The sequence below is a fragment of the Taeniopygia guttata genome, chromosome 5, assembly GCF_048771995.1.
Source record: "Taeniopygia guttata chromosome 5, bTaeGut7.mat, whole genome shotgun sequence".
Classification (NCBI taxonomy): Eukaryota; Metazoa; Chordata; class Aves; order Passeriformes; family Estrildidae; genus Taeniopygia; species Taeniopygia guttata.
Genome location: NC_133030.1, coordinates 36,532,501 through 36,555,274, shown reverse-complemented (window position 1 = coordinate 36,555,274; position 22,774 = coordinate 36,532,501). Strand labels below are relative to the sequence as shown.

Sequence of the window (22,774 nt, the reverse complement as noted above, 5' to 3'; positions counted from 1 at the left end):
TAGTTGCATGTTCATCCATCATGAGATTGATGCTTACATTTTTTCACCTGCTTCTTGATTAAAAAAGATCAATGAATATTTTAGCAGTTAGAATATTGCCAGAAACTCAGTAGCTTCAGCGTAACTGTCATAAGGTATGGAAGACTGTTTGCTGGCTACAAGTCCTTACTGTGGAATGGTGCTTTATAAAGTGCCAGAGTAGATGTCTCTTTACTTATTTCAGACACTGGCCCTGTTTGTTCATAGGCTGATAACTGTTTCTAGTGTGCTCATTGAACTTGCTGGAATTTTTGTTTACTTATAGTCTTCATTTTCCCCAAGAAGAGGAGAGGGGAAAGAATATATTCCTCATGTGGTCAACATATTTTTGAGTATTTATGTGAGTTCACCATCTTGATTTCAAGTCATGAATTTGTTTTTACATGCATAAGCATGCATATTTACATGCATTATTTATCCAATTGACTTTAAATTCCATTAAGTTCCAATGAGTAGGAGAAAGATTTTTGTCTTAGGCATTTTTTATTTATTTTAATTTTCTAGTTATGTTATTTTGTTGGTTTATTTATTTTTTTAACTGTTCAGTCTAAGGCTTGTAAAGGTTGATTTGCTCCTGAACTGCTTTGTTCCCAGACATTGCCATCTTCCCCAACTACCACCAAGTCCTCTCCATCTGATCCCATGACCACCTCCAGAGCCAATCAGGTACAGTATCATCCTACCATCTACACCATACTTTTCACGGGTGACAGCTTGCAAACTGCAGAAAAAGATATGGTGGGTTAAGGATTTATTCGTTCATTCACATATATACACCCATAACCATAGATATCTAACTCTTGTTAGAAATTGGTAAAGTAAATGCTTCTTTTAATTTATTTTGGTGGGCTTTGTTAAAATCTCTGATGAAAGCAAAGTATCTTTTAAAATAGTTGGCTTGCTTTTTTTTTCCATTTGATAAAATGCAAGGATACAAAACGATGTGTTTGTAGACAGAGTAACTCTTGGTTTATATGTGTTTACGTATATATGCACACACGTATTTACATCCTGGATCAGTTTTAAATTATAATAGAATTACCCCTAAACCATGCTTAAATAGCTGGAATTCAACTCAGCAATGGCGAACAGACTTCTTTATTGCAGAATTTTGAAATGTGTTTGTGGACAGTAACATTGGGGCATTATTTAAATATAAAAGTATTTTAAATTAAAATTTATTGATGAACAATGAAGTAGAATTAAATCTCTCTAAAAGCATGCTAAACACATCTAAGTTAGTTTAATTCATATCATATTTTTAAATGCATAACCTGTCTTTTTAGAAGCACGTTAATTTCACTCATTTATTTTTATTTTCACTGGAAAAGTCCATGTCCAGTTGATTGTGTCCACAAATTATCATATTATCTTTGTCTTCCCTATACAAATTTTAAAAAATTGCTACATACCATGCTTTTTAGAACTTATTAATGCTTAAAAAATACCTTATTTATTTTTGATGTACTCTTAAACTTAATGTACTTTGTGTCCAAATAATGTAAGTATTTAGTATATGCTAAGAGTTCCCACAGTCTGTTTCAGTTAGTTGAATGTTGCTATCAGATCTTGCATTAAATAACATCAAATATAAGAAAAGTTTACTTCACAAGCTAATTTCCCCTGAAAGTTAACACTGTTATTAATTACTGATTCTCTGATATTTTTTTAACTGCTTAGAACTTGCTGGTGTATGAACAAACAATTTCACATGAACGGAAACATTAAACCATTATACCTTTGATCAACACATGACATTTATTGAAGGGGGTGTCAACTACAGAAAGTAATGAAATATAGAAAGAAATTGTACAGATAGAATTAATAGAAAAATATAGGTTGTGATATCCTTGACTTCAACTTGAAAGCCTTTTTCATCAGCCTGCTTCCATTCCAGCAACAGTTACTTGGCTTCATCATCATTAAATGACAAAGATGAAATCTTTGCCAACACCTAGGGATGTTTTATGAGCTCTGTTCAGCTTTTATTCTCTCTCTCTCTTAATTATAGTATTTTGTTTCTTTTAATTAAAAGGTTTTGAAAATGAGTGCAGAGCTTGTTTTTTAAAGGGTTCTTACTATTTTTTTTTCTTTTACACTGGTCTTTTTTTTGATTATAAGTATATCCTGATGATCATCATTAAGAGAAAAAGGAAGTGCTTTTATTTACAGGATATACAATTTGAGCATGTTAATTAGCATAATAGAAGCACCTACTTTTCATCTGTTCTATGAATTTTGTTATCAAAATTATAGTGTAGTATATAAACTTTAAATGACCTTTCAATAGCTAAAAATACTTATGTTTATAGAAAGTTGTTCTATGAGAATATTGTCAAGTAATATAGCTAAATTCACAAGCTAAGTGACATGTATGCTTTGTGTCCTGTCTATATCCCAAATTACATATTTTAATGCATTTTATTAATAACATGTGTTGAATTCAGTTTTCATACAATCAAGACCTTTTTTGAACAGCATCAGAACTGTATATATGAAGAAGAGTAATGAGTTCCTTAACTGACTTTTGGAACTTCTTTTATTATTAACTATTGAAACTTGTGCAGGTTTATGATTATTTTATCCCTTCTTGTATTTTCTAGTGATTTCTAGCCATTCCAGCAGGAAGCACAAGGCACATGATAAGGCAACTAAGGCCTTTCTGTTCATTCTGGTGATAAGTGACGTCACTGGCAATTGTTCCCAGGCTGTAGTGGTGATTAGCATTCAGCACCAGGGTATCCACAAGTATCTGCACTGCGGCTGTCACGAAATAGGTTCCAACAGAATCATCTCAAACCTTTCAGTAGCCATGTAAGCACCCAACAGGAGAGTATCAGAGAACAACAGTAAATGTTTGGTTTGATATATGGCTGTGTAAGATGGCTCTCAATAGAAAATAACCATTCAGGTATGGGTTTTCTCACAAGATGGTATATTATGATAACATGAGAGAGCTTAATTAACTGGATGGATGCCAGGAAATTCAGTGCTAAGGTGTAAGATGAAGTCACAGCACACTCTGTTGTGTGGATAAAGTAGCATATTAGGCTTAAGATCATTCAATTTTATGTAACATTTTAATCATTAGAAGATAATAAGTTAAAGATTAGAAAGGTGATTAAGCAAGCTTTAAACAATACTTCATGCTGAGTTGCTGTTGGAGTGAGATTTTTAAGCTTGGTTGGAGGACTCCCCCATAAGTCATTGCAATTAGAGAATTGTGGAGTCTGTGCTTTGAGGAGAACAGCTGATGTGAGCCTTGTGCTGTACAAGCATGTCAGTTGTGTTCCCCTGACAGAGCTTGAACAATTTCTAGACACACTTTTTAATACAAGAAGAAAATAGCTCTGCCAACAGAGGTCAGAGGAAGCTAGGCAGGAAATCTGGCTTGTATTAGATCTTCCTTTTAATGACTCACTTTGCCTCCATTCAGATGAGGTCATAACTCCTTTGTATAGCAGTTTCAGCTTTTGATTAATTGTTTTTGGAAAAATCTAGTGTTCGTGGATTTATTTTACTTTTTTTCATGATTCTCCATGAGAAGATAGTCTCTAAAAATGCCTTATCTACTGGAAGAAAAGTTTCTTTAGAACTGTCATGTTTTGTATTATACTGAGTTGCCTTGGGTGCAACAGAAAACTCTTCACTGGAAGTGTTTTTCTCTTTCGTTCTTTGTTCCAGGAAGTTATACATCTGCCAATATTATTCTTGTAAATGTCTTATTTATTTCTTCAGTGGAACTTCCTTGGACCTTTATTCGCTTTAAAAATCCATACACTGCAAACTTCCTAAGGAAGAAAGAATCAAAGTGGCAATAGAATTTCCAATAACTTTCTTCCCCCCTCCTGTCTGCCTGTTGCTGAAACTAACTCAATATTTCTATACTTTTAGACTAAAACTTGTGTTGCACCCTCAAGAACTTTGTCAGCTTTGTTTATAGCCAAACACTGACAGACATATAGATACAGCAGTGAAACTGTTCTGCTGATGCCCCTGGAGCTGGCAGAATATAGCTTTACTTTTATTTACCAGGAGGAGGAAATCAATTTGACTTCTATAAAGTACACTTCAAGAGGTAATTTCAACTCTAAAGTGATAAATAATACACTGAACGTCATATAGAACATGCTTACTTTTCCTCTGTAGAACCCAGTAAAGGTACAAGTTTTAATTATTATTTTGACGGTTGACTTTAGGTGGACTAGTATTTCTACAATTAAGCTGTTTACATATTTTTATTCGTTTAAAAGATTCTTTTTTGTTTTTATCTGCCTGCTTTACTGATGTTACTCTAATTCTAGAGGGAGAAATTCATAAAGTTAAGTTTTTATTTCTCCTTTGCCTATTTGATGTATACCTGTAAAGGAACTTGTATGTCTCCTTCTCCAGTCCTCCCTTTCTCCATGAAATTGGTACCACTGTTGACCTTTGCTGCTGGCTTAAGAGAATAACAAGACCAAAACACACATTCACACTTATTAGCAAGGCAGGGGAGTGGTGGGTAGGAGTCCTTTTTCCTTGCCTTACAATTTAGATAGGCTTAAGCTTAGCAATAAAATAGGATTTGTCATAGCAAACTTTGAGTCATTAACTTACTATATAAACCTTTTCTTTTTTAAAAGCACTGTTTTTCCCATTTGTATTTTTTACAATTATACCTTCAATTTGCTGTTTTGCTATTGCACCTGAAACTCTTATTTTATCATTTAGTGCAATGTAATAAAAATTTTGTGGAGTGCATATAGGTTTAGATTTTGTTCATTCAGTCCTCAGGTTTGCTTTTTTTTGAGCATTTCTATCTCATCTTGTTGCTGCAATATTTGTAATAAATCATACTTTTCAACCTTTTCACATGATGGGACTGAGCCAGTGTTCTTGGAACTGCCTGTACTCAGCAGGTGCAGAGCAAGCATATGGCTATTAAAATCTTGGTATTTGGAATTTGTACTTTTGGCCTATATTATTTCTTTATTTCATGCAAAATCTATAGCTTGCAATGTGATATAATAGTACACAATAACAAGAGATTGGGAGATTAATTGATATTTTAATGATTGATGCATCCAATCTCCCTCTCTGACTTCGAAGAACTGTCCTATCCCTGTTTGTTAAATTGCTTACAGAAACTTCAACTTTTCATTCCTCACAGAAAAGTAGAATCTGAAAATAAAGGCAGTCTATAAAGCATACTGACAGCTTTTAAAGAGTTGATGAACTCATATTTGACATTCTTGTGGGAGGTGGAGGAAGAAATGGGAAAGAATACTTTTTTTCAGTCTTTTGTTATCATTAGGACATCGATTTTTTTAAATATATATAATAACATGTTTCAAATGATAATTTTTTTTATCAGTACTTTAATCTTAATGCACAAATACTGGGTTTTAATGATGATCCTGGGATACTCAATAGCCCTTGTAAGTCAGTGAGGTGTTAGCTCAATTTGCCTTTTAAATTTTATTTAAGGCTTATTTAAGATATTGTGTCTTGGATATTTTAACTGTAACATTAATCTATTTTAGTTTCCCTGATTTTAATATCAGTTGTTAGGGAAGTGTTGAGAAAATTTCTTTTCTTTTGAGGTCTTTCACATATTGACTAATGCTGGATGGATCACTTGATCTTTCCAAATCTCAGTACTGTTTATTAAAAATCAAAGTCCATGTAAAATTATTTAGCGTTCCTATAAAAGGTGCTATAGAATTAAAAATGTGGTATAACTTTAATTTGATTACTAAGAATATTTGCTATAATAATTCTCTGAGATGATAATGTGACCTTTTGTCAAACAATCTGATTCATCACTGATAAATGCAACCATTTTATTTCCATCCAGAAAATGCTGTCAGTGGTCTACAATACAAATCTAATATTCTATTTGAAAGAGACTTTATCCAATAGACAGTGTTTTATGTGGACAATGACTAAAGTATTTAGTGAACCAGCTTGTTTTAGTTTAATAAGACAGAGTTCCTTTTTTGATTACAAGGTGCCTATGGCACACTGTGGATAGCATGTAATAAATAATGTTTGAGACAGTATATCTAGAAATGTCTAGGAAGAATTATTCTCCTGTTGATGTGAGAGGATTCCAGTAGAAGTTCCAGTGGTTTAGATAACCTTTCCTGCTTTTTTTTCTGCTGGAATCTTTCATTTCATGTCTAACTAAGCAGAATTAACCTACCCTCCATGAACTAACTGTAGACTTTCTTCTGGTCCTTATGTTAATACATTACTTGTAATATATTTGTTTTGTCCTTTAACCATTTTTTCCAGTATTTTACAGTATCTGAGCTCAGTGCTTATTTGCATTGTTTCCTTAGACTATATCTATTTAAATTATATAAAATATTTTAATAACAATTTTAAAAAATCTTATATGCAAAACAGTTTGGGGATTTTCTCTTCTTGTTGTCTGTTTCAATTTTTCCCCTTGGGACAAGTATGTAGGTAATAATTTGGGTTCTTATTCCATACTCAGTTCCTTTTTTCTCTCACATTGCACAATTATAGGAGTCACTGTTTACTGTTCCTGTCTTAAATGTAGGAGAAATGTCAGGAACGTTCCTGAGAAATGGGGAAAGATGTAGATTCTCACTGCTAAGTTTCTGAAAACTACTGGCATGTCATTCATAGGATGAATGACCACGTCATTCATAAATGACCTGCCAGTTGCAGTGCTGTAAGTAAAAATGTGATTCCATGTTCATGTATCTTGTTTGAATTTTATGCTTGACAATAATTAGAATCACTTAATTTCCTATTTCATCCCCCCTTCAAAAAGATATATGTTCTCAGTGTAATGGACAGAATTACTATTCCCTTGTATTAAAATGGACAAATGTCTTAAATCAATATCTCCTCATGTTTTAAACTCTACCTGGTTGTTAGATTTTTCTTTTTGTTTTTTTCTCCCATAGGTAAAAATCCAAAGATAAAAAACAAAACAAAACAAAATTCCCACACATAAAAGTAAAGCTTAAAAAAAAGAGAAAGTGTGTGTTTATGAAGACTTAGATAATTTAGAAAACATAAAAATTTTAGTGTGACTTTATGAAGCCTCCTTTTGATTAAAATAATTTATTTTTAAATCGTTGCTCCAGTTAAGATGCTGAGATCATTACTGTTAAAAGTACATTTAATGACTTTCATGGGATTTATTAACTTTAGAATATTTTGTAATGAACATGCGTAACATCTTGTGTTACTTAGGTTGTTTAAGAGTTCAAAGAGTTCCACACTTAAGATGTTCCATTTATTTATATTTTTAGCTATGATATATAGGTTTTGGCATTTTTCCATGTCCCCATACTAAGAAAAGGTCCTATCTGCTTAGGAAAAATGATCATTATTAAACATATAAATTTTGGAGAGTACACATTTTTCTCTTTGTCAAAATATGATAAAGGTTTTCAAATGTCCTTTGCCAAAGGGTGTTTAATTTCTTCATATTCTGTATTCTTTTAAAGTATACTTCTTTATCAATACAAAATTAAAGTGAATAGTGTGTTATAAAATTCCAAATGTATCCATGTTCACGATCCATCCCAAATAAGCTAGAGTGAAAGTTGGCAACATATTACTCTGTGATCTAACCAAGGTTAGTAGTGACTTTGAGCTCTTAATACTCAGGTTTGGTATGGTAGATGTACTGTTTCCTTCAAAACTGCTATTGGGTGAAAAATCCAGCCATATTCTCAGGTGAACAGGCAAAGGGTCATTTAGTGCCTTCTTTACTGTTTGAACAACCCAGAGAAAACAGAAGAGCAGAGCAATTTCCAGAATGCAAATCTGGATGACTTTTTTGTTGTTTCTCTGCTGCGTAGTCACATAAAGGTTTGACTCCAAGTTTTCAATTATTTGAAATTTAATTTAGTGGCTTTTAGGGAGCTCAGAATTTATACGATCAAGGGTTGTATGAGAATGTGGATAGGAACACTGAGCCTGTAGAGCTTACTCTTACACCAGGACAGACCCTTGACAGCAGACTGTAATGCAGAAAAGGCAATACCATGTTTTTCTGTCAGGTGTTGAGTGAGGCATGATTAGGCCTGGCTTTAGAAGATCCTTCTTGTTAGTTAATTGGTATTTTTGTGCTACCTGAAATATTTTCATTTTCACAAGCTGTTTGTAGGTATAGTGCAGCACTACATTTTGCTATAGGCAGACTGCTAGATGCATTGTCTGTCTTCTGCATGCTTTGAGAACTCATCAGATGGTGAGAGTCATAGATAGATGTGAAAAAAAACACCAATTATAGGTCTCCGCCTAATTTGAGTGAAAAAGGAATGTTCTTTGTGTACAAATCATGGAAGCAGGTTGATGTATCACACTATAGAGAATAAGATGTGGAAGGTTGTTCCTTTTCCAGAGGTTAGCTGCATCTGTTGAGACCTTTGCCTGAAACATTGCACCCTATATTTCAGATTGTCGATATCAAAATAATATGCAACTGCATCTTATTCAGTAGTATTATCTCCTAGTTTTGGGCTTGTAGATATTTTCACATCTGTTGATTTAGGGTTTGGGTTTGGATGTTTGGGGTGGGTTGGTTGGTTAGTTGTCTTTTTTCCCTGAAAGCAAATTAGACCTCCTGCAAGTAATAGCAGATATTAAGAGGCATGGTTTGCAAATAGTGGCTCAATGGGATTATTGTCGATCTAAGGGTTCACTGCTCTGTGACCTGTCAGTGATTTACATTTGAATCTTTGCAGCCTTGAAGAGCATTAGTCTGGGGGTATAGAGGGTCTGCTGCCTGTATCATCTTCTATTTTCCCCTGCTTCTCAAATGGCATCTCAGTGAATGAAGCCTTAGAGATCAAAGTCTTGCTCGAATATTTCCCCCCCCCCCCCACATTATCAAACAATAATACACTTCTACGTCATAAATTACTCATTCAAGTGAACTTACTACCTGTGATTTGGATGGAGTTAGAAAAATATGGTTGAGATTTTTAGTTCTTTAAAACTTTTGGAAGCTTGCAAATCCACTGCAGTGTAAATTCTTCTTTCATGTTTTTAAATAGCATAATACATGACCTCAATGTTTCTCAGCTTTTTATGATTGTCTTTATTGTCCACTTAAAAAACTTATAAATGCAGTGAGAATTGATTGACTTTATTCTCTTAGTAGTAATTGTGATAATAAATTAACAGCTGCCCCCTACCCATGAGATACTGAAATGCAGTCTCCATGTGGGCTCTTTTAAAGTGTTGCAGTTATGGAACTAAACTGGTTTAGGAAATAGATTAGACTATGATTAATGGCATTCTATAGTAAAAAGTATTGACCCAAATTACAATACACTAAGATCTGCAGACCTGTGCACACGTATAATTGAGTGATGCAGAAAAAAAGAGAAATCAAGTCAAAAGATAATCACTTCCTTGCAGAAAATTTATTCATAAGGATCAATTTAAAATGTTTAATAAAACAACAGTAAATATAATCTATAACCAGTATTATCACATTGTTTTAGAAACAGAAGGAAATAACGTTTGTTAAAGACATTTCACAGGTTGTATTTCACTTGTATGCCAGCAATTAAGAGGCTGTTTTATAGAAGTTTCTGCTTTAATTATGTCATAAGTAATTACATAATAAATGCTACACATTATGTTAGTAAAACAAAAGACTGATTTGCTGTACACAATGTGTGTGTGTACTCTGATGGTTGTCTTTACTACATCCAATTTCAAAGTAAACTGTAAGTTACACCTGCCTGATATTAATAGGAATTCAGGTGAATCAGGGTAAAAAAAGGAGAAGACTGCAGCTTTGATAGGATGAAAATTATGTTTTGAAATCTGAATTTAAGTGAGATTAGAATAATTAATAGTGCATTTATGCATTTTTTTATTTTCTATTATACATATGCAAAGGATCACAGTGAATATTTGTTAAATAGAAAAAAGGGGCAAATGTATTGTGAAATCAAAAAGGGTTAATAAATCTATTGATTTCCTCACCTCCAAGATGGCTCTTTCACTTTTTAATTTTTTCTTTTCATATTTTTCAGTACATTTTCTCTAAAAATAAAAATAAATTTTCAGCTGTTGAAGCAGAAGAATATGTATATAGTGTGCATAGTAGTTGAGCTCAGGGCAAGACTTAGATGCAAATTATTTTTCATTGTGTTTTTAGAAAACAATATTAATTTCTTCAGACACTGCCTGCAAATTTACTCTCTGTAAAGTATTTTTCCATGTTAACGCGCACATAATATTACACATGCACACACAGTATTACACATTTGTAATATAGGTATAACAACATGTCATGCAAATGTGTAAATACAGCCATATTTGTGCCTCACAGCTTTAGTTTGCATGAGAAGTAATTTTTTTCCCACATGAACATTTGTGTGAGATTATTGTCTATGCAAAATTATTAATAGATGCAAGTTATCTCTATTCAAATATTGTCTATGTCTAGTGCTTGTCTATAGATAGTTTGCCTTAATGAAATTTTTCTACCATTGTATGAGAAATTTAACCCAGAGCACAGATGTAGGGAAACAATATGGTTTACAAATACATGTTTTAATAGAAAATATATACAGTTTTCCTACTGAGCTATACATGTATGAGCTAAATCCAGGATCTTCACATTTAATAAGGACTATGCAATTGTACCTTCACCTATCTCTTGTAATTATAGGGATTTTTTATAAGCTAAGTTGACTTTGATAACTAACCTAAGTTAACACTTATCTAACTTTTTGCTTCTGCTATCTCAAATAATTGATAACTTCTGTCTTGTCTCCACTTATTTCAGGTTTGGTTTTTTGTTTGGTTGGTTGGTTTTTTTGTTTTGTTTTGTTTTTTGTTTTGTTTTGCTACAGCAGTAGTTATTTCTGGCTTCCTTGTGGCTATCATGGTTACATACATATAACTACAAGTTTACAAGAGTTAACCAAGAAGTAAATATGCTTATAAACTAAAGATACAAATCAGCTGGGGTGAATGATAAATTCTGAGGTAGCCAACTACAGCTTAGTTGCAGTTAATGTTATATTTCCTCAGACCTACAGCTTGATTTTACCTTATTCTGTTCTCTGATTCTTCTTAGAGACATAATGTCAAGTTCTGAGAGGAAAGTTTTGAATTGAATTGTCAGAAGACTCTATTAGCACTAGAGAGCTATGGAGTCCTGTAGCATTGCTTATTAAGTTTGGAGACATCACAGAATCTCAAAATTAATTAGATTGGAAAAGATTTCTGTCATCATCAAGTCTAACCAGTGATGTAACACCACCTTGTCAACCAGACCTTGACACTAAGTGCTACCTCTAGTTATTTCTAGAACTACTCCAGGGATGATGAGTGCACCACCTCCCTGGACTGTTCATGCTAATGTTTAATTACTCTTTCCGTGAAGAAATTCTTTCTCACGTCCAGTCTGAACTTCCCCTGGCAAAGCTTGAGGCCATTTCCTCTTCTCAGCTGCCTGGGAGAACAGGCTGACCTCCCATCTCACTACAGCCCTCTTTCAGGGAGTTGTAGAGAGCAGTAAGGTCTCCCCTGAGTCTCCTTTTCTCCGGTTTCTCTCAGATGCTCCACATAGGACTCACGCTCCAGACACTTCACCAGCTTCATTGCCTTTCTATGGACATGCTCTTTCTTGATGTGAGGGGCCCAGAACTGAGCACAATACTTGTGTTTGGCCACCTATCCATCCACCCATTAGGGAAACCACACTAAGGAAACTGTGTCCCTTTTGTAAACAAAATTTCTAATAATTATTATTTTTCATGGCCTAGAGAGACATGGTTATATAAATGTTTTCTGTTTAACTGTCCTCCCTTTCTCATTTGAAAACAATTTTCTAATAATATCTATGAGAGTGTCCCTGAGAATTTCATTGAGTAGTTCTTGCTACACAAAATTCTGTTTTATTAGTTAAGGATTAATTAATACAGAAATGATTAAGCTTCTGCTGCTGGTCATCTATTGCAAAGCCAGGGACTCAAAGTAACAAAAACCCCTGGTGCTGTTAATTTGTTAGTTCATCTAGATAGACCAGGTGCATTTTGCAGAAGCCAGATTTCTTCTCCATCATCTTTATTCCATCATATTTATTTTACATGTATTGGTTGACAATAGAGTAAGTTTTATCTTTCATTTTACCTAATTTTGTGATCCTGAAGTAAAAGTACATGTGCCAAACTGGTGCCAGGTTATGCCAAGATGCACCATTAAAAATGCCCTGTTCAGTCTTTTCTTACCTCTATATATGTAACTAAATATAGACTGGATATGGAAGATACTTCTCAGACCAAAGTTATATTATTTAGATTACCTAATATTGTTAAGAGCAGAAATCTGGTTTCCAAGAAAAGTTGGAGAGTCCCTTGAAATAATTTTGTAACAGAGTGGGTTTTGTTCCTAGATTTTGAAATGAGAACATCTTTCATTTGTTCTGTGCATCAGACTGATTTTTGACATGATTGCAGCTGGGAGATTCTAAAACATGATGGACCTGGGAGGGAGTGGGGGTTTCACCCATTGTACCTGTAGAGAGTACAAATATTTGCATGTCTTTGTGCATGGGGTTTTTTTTTTCTTATTGTTTTTAAAATAAGCTGAATTGCAAAAATATGATTTAAAGAGGCACTGATGAATAAGTAGCTTTTGCAGTCTCTGCCTAAGCTGAAGCTCTTCACTACTTACTCAATGCAAGAGGACTGCTTCCACTTAAAAGTAAATCAAGTATTAGGCACTCTTATATAGCAGTATATATTTATAGTACAGTACTGTGTGTGCATATTAAAGTTTCTATAGTAGTGATATATATTCAGGTGGGTTTGGATTTGCTGCATTTATTTACTTTTCTGTAAGATTTTCTATTAAATCGTATGTCTGTGGGAATGGTGAGAAGGCCTTTTGTTGTTTTGTTTTTTGGTGTTTTTTGGTTTTTTTTAATTGTTATGTTTTGTTAGTTAACATGTTAAAGTATTTCTCCTTTTAAAAGCTATTTGTCTTTACCATCGTATCATGTGTTTATATCTAAAACAAAATGGATGTTGTCAGGAAAAAAACTTGTAAGAAAAAATATATTTATACAGTTTTTAGGAAAACATTTGGTCATTAGCTTTGTGCCATTTTTCCTTTTCAATTTATTTTTATAGTGAAAAACACTAGGAAGCTATACCCAACTGTCTGTAGGGGAAAACAAGAATAAATATCCTTTTATTTTCATGGACCTGAGACAATAATAGAGTTACCACAACAGTTTTAATTCATGTGTGTCTCCCCTTCTTTCCTATGGAGAACAGAGTAATTATGCCAGAATTTTAATTACAAATAGTGTAGGAGAGGATGTTAGGGTTTAGTATCATTATTTTATTTTATGGCAATGAAAACTAAATAATGTTAATTTAGCCAAAACACATTCAGCCAGTTACACTTTCCTTTACCTCCTTAGTTCAAAATCTATAATTTTTTCAATCCCACAGATTCTCACTTAAAACTTTAATTTTCAGGAGATCAAAATATGATAAAATAAAAAATAAAAATTGGAGACTGTGAGCATGAAAATGTAAAGTATAGAAATTGATAGTGTATTATAAGACAGGTTCTAACAACTGTCATATTTTCTGAGCACTTTTCCTGCTTCATTTGGGAATTGCAAACCTCTTGATATGAGTAACCATAAAATTCTTCTTGCTGATGATAAAACTCTCTTTTGGCCTCTCACAAAAGGATCACAAAGAGCTTTGAGCAAGCAAGAAATACCCCCTTTTTAAATGGTCATAATAAATTCTTGGTTTCTATGCCATAGAATTGAAGTGGTTCAGCTGATTTACCTTGATTCCACATCTTTTAAAAGAGAGGTCTCCTGCAGATGATACATGGTTGATAACTTAAATTTTGTTCAGAATTGCCAAATGATTCCTGAATTATTTTGCTATATATCTTGTAGAAATCAACTGTGGCAATGATCCTCTGAAAACAAAACTCTTAGCCTTCTTTTGTCCTGTCAGTACTATAAATAGATAGATTAATTTTAAAATGTGGTTTCCGGAGACTGATTTTCAGTATTTCTACCAGTAATGCTGAAACACGATTTCATATTTGAATTTAAATCCTAAATTAATTTAGAAAAGGTTTAGCATGCTGTTAAAATAATGTGATCTGGCCAGCAATGTCAAAAATAAAAATCTCAATGTATTTCTAATATCTAGAGATTAGTTTTTCCAAGATTTCAAGTTTTAGTTTCAGTTAAAAGTGTCATTGACAGCGAAATGTCAAGTCCCTTAGCACATTTCTATTGGCTAGTCTTTCCTCTGAATTTAATTAAATGACATAACTAATACATATAATTTTCTGCATTGATTCTTTTAGAATAACATAGTTGTGTATTCTAGCCATATTTATCCAAGTTTATACTGAAAACTAGACACTGTTTATAGCTGTGATGCTGTGTAATGTTAACAATGTATTTTCATCTTGAAAACTCATACTCCACTCAAAGGGTTATTTAAAAATACTGTTAGTTTTCTCTTAGACTTGTAGGTACATGGCCATTAAAAAACATTTTTAAAAAATTAAAATTTTAAAAAAAGGAAGCATCAGTCTCCTGGAAGTCAATGAAAAATTCCCAAGTTATAGGCTGTCCAAGATTTGTTATTAACATCTTAGCAAATCTCTTGTACATGTTAGCCATAGGATTTCTTCCAATGATTACTTCTCATCTAGTGCAAATTTTCTAGTTAAAATACAGCATGTCATTCAGAGAAAGTTTATGGCTAATTTGCTACTGGGGAGTACCTGTAAAGCTCATGCATGCAGTCTTTAAAGGATTCTCTTGAGGAGTGCAGAAATGTCCTTTTCATTTATGTATTTACCTTCTGAAGCTTTGTCAGGAAAGCAACCAGTGCAATCCTTCTTTGGACAATGAGTTAATAGCTATGAGAAGCCAAACATCTACGGATCTGTGACCGGGAAAGCATAAAAAAAAAGGGGGATGCACCCATTTTGCCTATCTGTCTGTCAAGAAGATCAATTAACTTTTGAAACTGGAGTGGCTTTTATGAGTTCATAAGTTAGATCCTGTCTAATGTAAAACGGTGGGAGTTTTAGTGATACCATCAGTGAGGCATATTTGGTTTTAAAATAATATATATTATCTACATTTTATATCAATTATTTTATATTCAGAAGTGGTTTTTGAGCAATTCCAGTAAAGAAATTACATTACATGGTGGGTTTTTGTTTTTTTTTTTTTTCAGAGAGAAGTATCCCAAATTGTTATACTTAATAGTTTTGTAAATTTTCATGCATTTTTTAAACCCATCCTTGGCTCTGTGAAATGTTGGCATAGGACACCATGCAACAAATTATGTAAGAAAGATTAAAAAAAAGGGAAATTTTAGATAGGGGGAGGGGAAACTTTGGTGATTTTAAATAGAGAATAGGGTTAACATTCTATCATCACTAAAGGTTTTAGACAATACTGGACAGAACTGTTAGTATTCATGCTTTCTGTCTTTTTAAGAATGTTTCATCTGAAGAATGGAAGAGCCAATATGGATGTCTAATTTTCTATGTAAACTGCATTCTCTGCAACTGAGTGAAAATCTATTAATTTTTCTCTTGTGTAATTTAGTATGTAACCAACTCATTTTTTCTTTTCTTAATTATAAAAAAGTGAAAAATATAAATGAAGCTTCTCAAAATGCATTACACTTCTTTGCAAATGTAATTTGAAGCTCATGAAACATTAATGCATTAAATATGGACTGTTGTTTTTATGTTACTGAGAAAAAAATTAGAAAATTTAAATTTCTTCTCTATGTTATTAAAACTATGTATCATAGAGAATTCATGAAGGAGTTGGTTTACTCAATTCCCACAGTTTTGGATCATGTTTTCTTGCAGGATACTTATGAAAGTATTCAGATTTTTATGTGCGCATATGTGAGCGTAAAATTGTAATATTTTTTTCAGGACTAGATAATCTTATAAAATCAGCCACCTGTATAACCAACATTGTTTTAGCAATTATTCTTTCTGTGTACACAACTTGGCTGTGCACACATTCTGCTTTTGAGAGATGAAGCCTTTCTATTTATGAGTTAGAGCCTATACACACTGGTGACAGAAGGGCAACTAAAACAGGCACAAAAATATTTTTCTTGTTTCTTTAAACATGATTTGCTAGTTCCTTGCTGTGAGAAATTTGCATTACAAATTACATCTTTAGTTAAAAGCATGAAAGAAAAAATCTTAATGTTCATACTTTAAAGTGGGCAGAATTGTAATTAGGTAGATACTAAAAAAAGTGGGAGTGACTTTTTAAGTGCCTCAAAGAGTCAAGGTTTAATATCAAAAGCTAATTGAAAAATAGGATTGATTAAGGCCAAAAGAGCAATTTGTGCAAAACATCCTTATACAGTCTTATCTCTAGCAAATATTTCTCCTGCTTAGTTCTGACTTTTAAGCCTTATGATTTTAGATGTAAATTGTTCCTGGGTATTTAAGTTGAAGTTAGGTTTCTATTGCATAATAGCTTTTATGACTAAAATGAAATGATAAATGCAACCTTAGGTGAGAGAGGAGGTCTAAGAACTGGAGAAAAAGAAATACTTGTGATAAAAAGTAGTGTCAGTATCAGACTAAAATCCTCCTGCAGTGCACCAGAACATAAAACCAAACGTGTTAGAATATCTATTTTCTTTGTAAATTTATTATATTTCTAATAATCTAGTACGATGTGAGACAAAATTCAGAGTTTCAATATTTTTTCAATTGATTAAGTTAACATGAATTGTCCTGAATGAAACTGTAATTATGAGGTCAGAAATAACACAAAGGGGCAACATAGGGAAGTAGCAAAATTATATTCATCTTGGAATAATTGCAGGCAACATTTATGAAGGGAATACTACCAGCATATGTCCTGCTTGTGATGAGAAGAAAATCTTATTAACACATACATGACTAGAAAAAGAAAGAGTGTATTATGTTGAGGAACAAAGTAGCAGCTAATCTCTTCCCATAATCCATTGTACTTGTTCACAAAGTATTTCAGTTCTAGACATTCTTTTGTAGAAAGAGAGAAACTGAGTTGGAATGACATTTACAGAATTTAAACATGGTCAGGGAAGATGGCAATTTATGGTCTAGGCTTATTTACCTGATGATGTATCTAAATTTACAAAAAACTGCTTTGCTTTTTATGTATATGTGCCTATTTTTGTAAATAAATATCAAGAGGACTATCAGAAAAATGTCTCTAAAAATGTCTCTATTCCTTCTAAGAGTTTTCTCTGAAGTCAAAATGTATAATCTGGAACTGAGCAACCAGGAATTTGTTCAGGACACCTGCAAAAAAGTAAATTCATGTTTCAGCATGTGCATGAATCCAGTATGGAATCGAGTCCAGAGATACTGAAAATATTGAGAGAAATTCCAGTCGCTTCCTTGAGGCTATGTATGTGCAGTAAGTAGAGATTTGCTGTGTAAGGCTACTGTTGGAAGCTGAGCCCAAATCTGACATGAGCAGACATCTGTTCAGAGCAGCCTTGCATGGCTGCCTGCTATATAGGTGGGATGACCTTTCAGTAGCTTGTGCTGCCTTGAACTCGTGGTTCTTGGTGGCTTGATTTCAGTAGAACTTCTATCACATCGTCAGTTGATCCTGATTTTCTCCCAGATTTTTGTTATAGTGCCACTTTACTTTAGGATGAATGGTATGGGAGTACTACCGTAGCCTAGTGTAGCAGTTTGTTTATCCCGCCACACAAAAAAATCCTAGGTGATCCTACTTCTCACTGACTGCTCTCTCTGAATTGGTGTGTTCAGAATACCTTCTCACCAAGTCCAAGCCTGTAGTCGTATGAGCAGCTTAAATAGTATGAACTTTTCAGACATAGAATCCAGATGCCAGAGAGAATTTTAAAGAGTTTAAAACAAATGATGAGCAAGAAGACAGAAAAAAAACCCAAGAAAAATATATGAAATAGAATGCAGCAATTTACAGTTTTAAGGAAATGCAGTTATTTGCTTTAGAGACTAAAATGTAGAAATTGCGACAAAGTAGGATGAATTTGTTAGATTAGATGGACTATTTTCTGTAAAATATTTTTAAGAAAAACATAAACCAGTGTTAGACAAGTAGTTGAAAGATTTAATAGAAGGAAAAAGAGCAACTGTTATAGAAAATTCATGGAGTTATAATTATGCTGTTGAAAATAAAATAAGAAAAAGGAAACCTGAATAATAGATAAAAAAGATCCTTGGTTCATTAATCTCTGTGCAATCTCTTAGAAACACTTCACAGAAGTGGAATAAATGGAAGCTGATGCATTTAAATATTTCCACTGTTGAATTGTTAAGTTTGTTTTTTCCAAGTTTTGATGCTATTTTATACAATCAGTAATATTTCTCTTCTGGTGTAATTTAGTGCAGGCATGTGTCATGTCACCATATGAAACTTGAAATCTAAAACCATGTTTTTCAACCTTCTTAACATACAGTTACTATAATTGCTGTAACACCCATACCAAGTGCTAATTCTTGCTGTCAAGCCTGCATTTCATCCTTCCACTACATTTATCAGTGTAGACTTTGTATTAGCTGAGTGGCATGTATGGTGTTTTTTGATTGCCATGCCCCTGGCTCTAGAGACTGTGAGAAGTGATAATATAGCCAAACCAAATATTGTCAGAGAGAAGGAGGACAAAGAAATAAAGCAGTGAAAAAGTTAACGAGTGGAAACCTTCCTATGGGTTGTTGGAAGTCTTTACATGAGAGGAGTGGGAATGAGAAATGGCAGGACATGGGTAGTAGTGCAGATTTGGTCATGGTTCCTCTTCCTATGAAAATATTTAGCGTGCATTCATGTGCATTCATAGCTGCTCAGTGCAGATTATCTCAGTGCAGCACTGGGGAGGATGAGAGTGGCACAGCATAATCATCAAACATCTGGCATTCCACACTCAATGCTATTCTGATCACTTAACTGAGCCAGGGCTTTCAGTTTGGTAAATCAGAGGACTTTTAGGCAATTCTGATGTGATGTATGAATGCAACATGGCTTATGCTAGTGGGTTGTCAATAAATGGGAAAGGTTTAGGGAATTAGCTGATACACGGTTTAGGAGTCTAGGATTTATATGAGCTACTTGTGGCAAAAGTTAAAAGCAGTTTGAATTGTCTCTGGACACAGTGGTTGAGATCCCTTAAGTAGCTGGCCTCTTCCTCTGAAGGGCAGAGTTGCATCAAATCTCTACAGATTTCATTGGGAACTGAGGGCAGCAGACTGCTCTCCAGTTGGAGCCCTTCTTGCAGCCCAGGTTTCTTTGACTTTTGTCAAGGCTTTTAAAGACACAGTCATGTTTCACTGAAAATGTATACAGAAAAATTACTTTGTTTCTATTATATTTGTTATAGTTGGATGATTTTGGGGGAAGAAGAATTATATTTTTTTGAGCCTGATTTTGAATTTGCTTATGCTAATGCAAATAGGATGAGAGTGAAGTAACTAATTTGCTTTGTGAGTAAAAAAATGTCATAATTGCAGTCCTTAATTTTTATAAAATCTATTTGACATGAAATAAAGGTTGAGTTACTTCCTTTTTTTCTTCCTATAGCATTTAAACAAAATAAATTACACGTGTGCTTATTCTTGTGCATATGTAAGCATATGCTCATTTTTGCTTTAGATACTCAATCTCCTTTTTGCAGCACAAATTTGGATATAGCCAGGAGCATACATACAAACCTAGAAACCTAATCTTCCTGCGTAGTGAAAGATACCTTTATTGGATAGCTCAGAGCACTTATTTTGGATAGCAGTTTCTCACTTCTGCACCCAAATCAGTTTCTGAACCTGTTATCTGTAAAAGGAAAATAAGTGCACTGTCCAATTTCCCTGACAGTTAAGTACTTTTTTTTTTTTTTTAAATGGTGGTCACACAGGTAACAAAACCAAATAGATAATATTAGATTTTTCATTTTCTGAATTGTTTTGTATCATTTTATACCTTTTAACTTAGTGACCATATGGATTTTAGGCTTCAACAGATAAGGAAAAAAAACTATTTGCAGTATTTCTTTTCTACTAGCACCTAGACCTCTGTGATTGATCTGTTAGATACTGTGTTATTATACAGCACAACCAATGTTTGCTATAAAGACTTGATATTCCAATATATAAACAAGGGGGAAAATTAGTGAATAAAAGAAATAGATGGAGAATTACCAACTGGCAGCAAGATTAATATTCCTAAATTTAAAAAAATCCTAAATATATTTTGCTTTTAAAAATAATTATCTAAATTTTTTAATGAAATTCTAAATTGGCTGTCCCAAATACAAGAATGTTACAGCTGAATATTTCAAAATAATACAAATGTTACTCTTCATTTCAAGAAGATCAGGATTGCTTACTTTTTGCATTGCATTTATGTTTTGTTCAAACCAAATTTTCACTGGAATGTAATGTTTTTGTCCTCATATAAAATAGATGCACACTGTCTAATTATTTAATTCATATATGTTCTTAAAACATGTCCTGTGTGTAAATATGTGAAATATTCACCGTGGCAGGGGTCATATTTGAAAGGGTGTTATTGGTATATTTCTAAACTAATAACATTTAAAAGAGTTGCCAATGAATGAAACAATAGTGTGTTTCCAGATCAGATATTTAGAAAAGGGTGTCTTTATTTCTGAAGCAGACAAACATATATTTATCCAGCACATTAAAGTTTATGTTTTTGGGTTTTTTTTCAAAATACATTATAATTTTTATGGGTTTTGTAATGCTAAATACAAAATCATGTCTGGACAAGGAGGGAGTGAATGAATAAGGAGAAACAGATCATTCTTTATCTCTCCTCTGATTAGACAGATAATTTTGCTGGATAACTAGAGCTGTTAGTGGTAACCTAATGAACATTGGTGCATCTAGTGAGAAAAGTGACAGTTTCTCATTGCAAAAATTTTTCTTGTTGCATAGAGAAGAGTTCCTTTTTAATTTTGTGGCTGAATTAAGCCTTTGCTTTACTTTACTACATCCATCTTTTAGAATAATCCCAGCTATGTAACAGTGACCTGGATTTCCATATGTTGTATATGTAACTATAATATTACAGGTGCAACAACACTGTGCTGGCATTAAATATCCTATTTACATCTGAAATCACATGTATGGTTATAAGAGTGTATTTTTGTACCTTCTTATGTTTTTAGGTTTTTCACTTAAATTTACATAGGCACGTATGCCTGACTTGATCAGAACTATGCACATTGCTTATCGAAATCTCCTACAGAACCTGTTAGTGGGTCTTAAACCAGTGGAGGCAAGTAAATGTTTTCTATAGTATGCAGCACAAAACATAATAATGAGAGGTGTGCAGTGCTGCATTTTTGGAGTGTTGCCAAAAAAAGAAAACAAACACCAAAAAACATATGAAACAAAAAAAGCAAAAACAAAACCCAAAAATAAACACCTACAAAAAAATTGCAAAAATTGGGACAATTCTTTTTTTCAGAAATTAGTTAATGTATTTTGTATCTAGAACTGAAATATCTAATCAAAACTAAGAGTTGTTTCTTTCTTTTTATGATAGGAAAACTAAAAAAGGTTACCTTAAAATTACCAAATACCTTAAACTACATTTAAAATTACTAGGAGGTGTCCTGACTTAAAACTAAGTCGGCATGCAAATATATATAAAAAATGTGTCATTATGTATTTAAGTATATATTCTGTGATTTTTTTCTAGGATTATTAATATATGGATGGATTAAATTTTTTTTTCAATACCCTACTTTCATGTTACCTTTAGAATAAGTCATCAACTGATAGATTTTTTTTTTATTCTATAGAACATGTTCTCTTTTGATGCCAATGAAATTCTGAATTAAAAATTATTTTTATAATTTAAAACAAATCAGTGCAAAATACAGTATGATATATTATTATTTTTAATGCACATATTGTGTAGTTGGAAAATATAAGTGTTTCTCAAATTTCTAGTATGCTTGATTCTCAAAGATATTATTTTAATGCTAACATAACCATTGGAAACATCTAAGTTTTTTCTAGCTTTATTTGTAGGGCATGCATATTGGTTTGCAATTAGTTTGACTTTATAATGAGGCAGTAAAAAAAGACTATTACTAATGACATTTAATTGTATTTTGTATTGTTTTGTTGCTAAGACTTTCAATAGAATTTTGCTGAAAGGACTGAAAAGTGTTGCCCCTACATATATTCCAAAAAATTGGATGAATGGATATCTGAACACAAAGCTACTAAAACCAAAACTTTTGTAAAATGAAACATCTTATTAATTCAATGTCCTAAAATAGACAGTACATTAGAACTTTGGGACACATTTGTAAAAGGTATATCAAAAACAAAAACTATGAAAAATATGTATAAATATTGAATTTTTATCCTGGGCATCATTCTTCACTCATAGCAGTAAGTCAGTAGGTAATACATTTATTGACATTAATTACGTTGTGTCAGTTTGAAACTTGTTTAAACAGAAGAAAAGGTAGGATTTATAGATAAATAACTTGTTTGAAACCATTTGATAAACTTTTACATGTACAAATGCCATGTTTTATACTCTCAAAATCTCAGCTCTTAGATACCCTTTCCTGTAAAATTTAATTTCCATTGGCTGAACAATAATAATACAGTGTATCAGATAATGAATTTCCATGCTGTGATATGGGTCACAGGTTAAAGAATCAAGATCATGTCCTGT

The 22,774-nt window shown here is 32.9% G+C and overlaps 1 protein-coding gene across 8 annotated transcripts in view; it reads left to right on the top strand.

Annotated features, from left to right (window-relative positions):
* Window positions 1-22,774, top strand: part of NOVA1 (NOVA alternative splicing regulator 1) — a 140,641-nt gene that overhangs the window by 114,212 nt on the left and 3,655 nt on the right. For 7 of the 8 annotated variants that reach the window (XM_002200503.6, XM_030274573.4, XM_032748819.3 and 4 more), the window contains one exon: window positions 634-705. The exons of the other annotated variant lie outside the window; for it this stretch is intronic. In XM_002200503.6, the coding sequence (XP_002200539.1) occupies window positions 634-705 (72 nt within the window). The remainder of the gene's footprint in view (window positions 1-633; window positions 706-22,774) is intronic. 8 annotated transcript variants of the gene reach the window in all.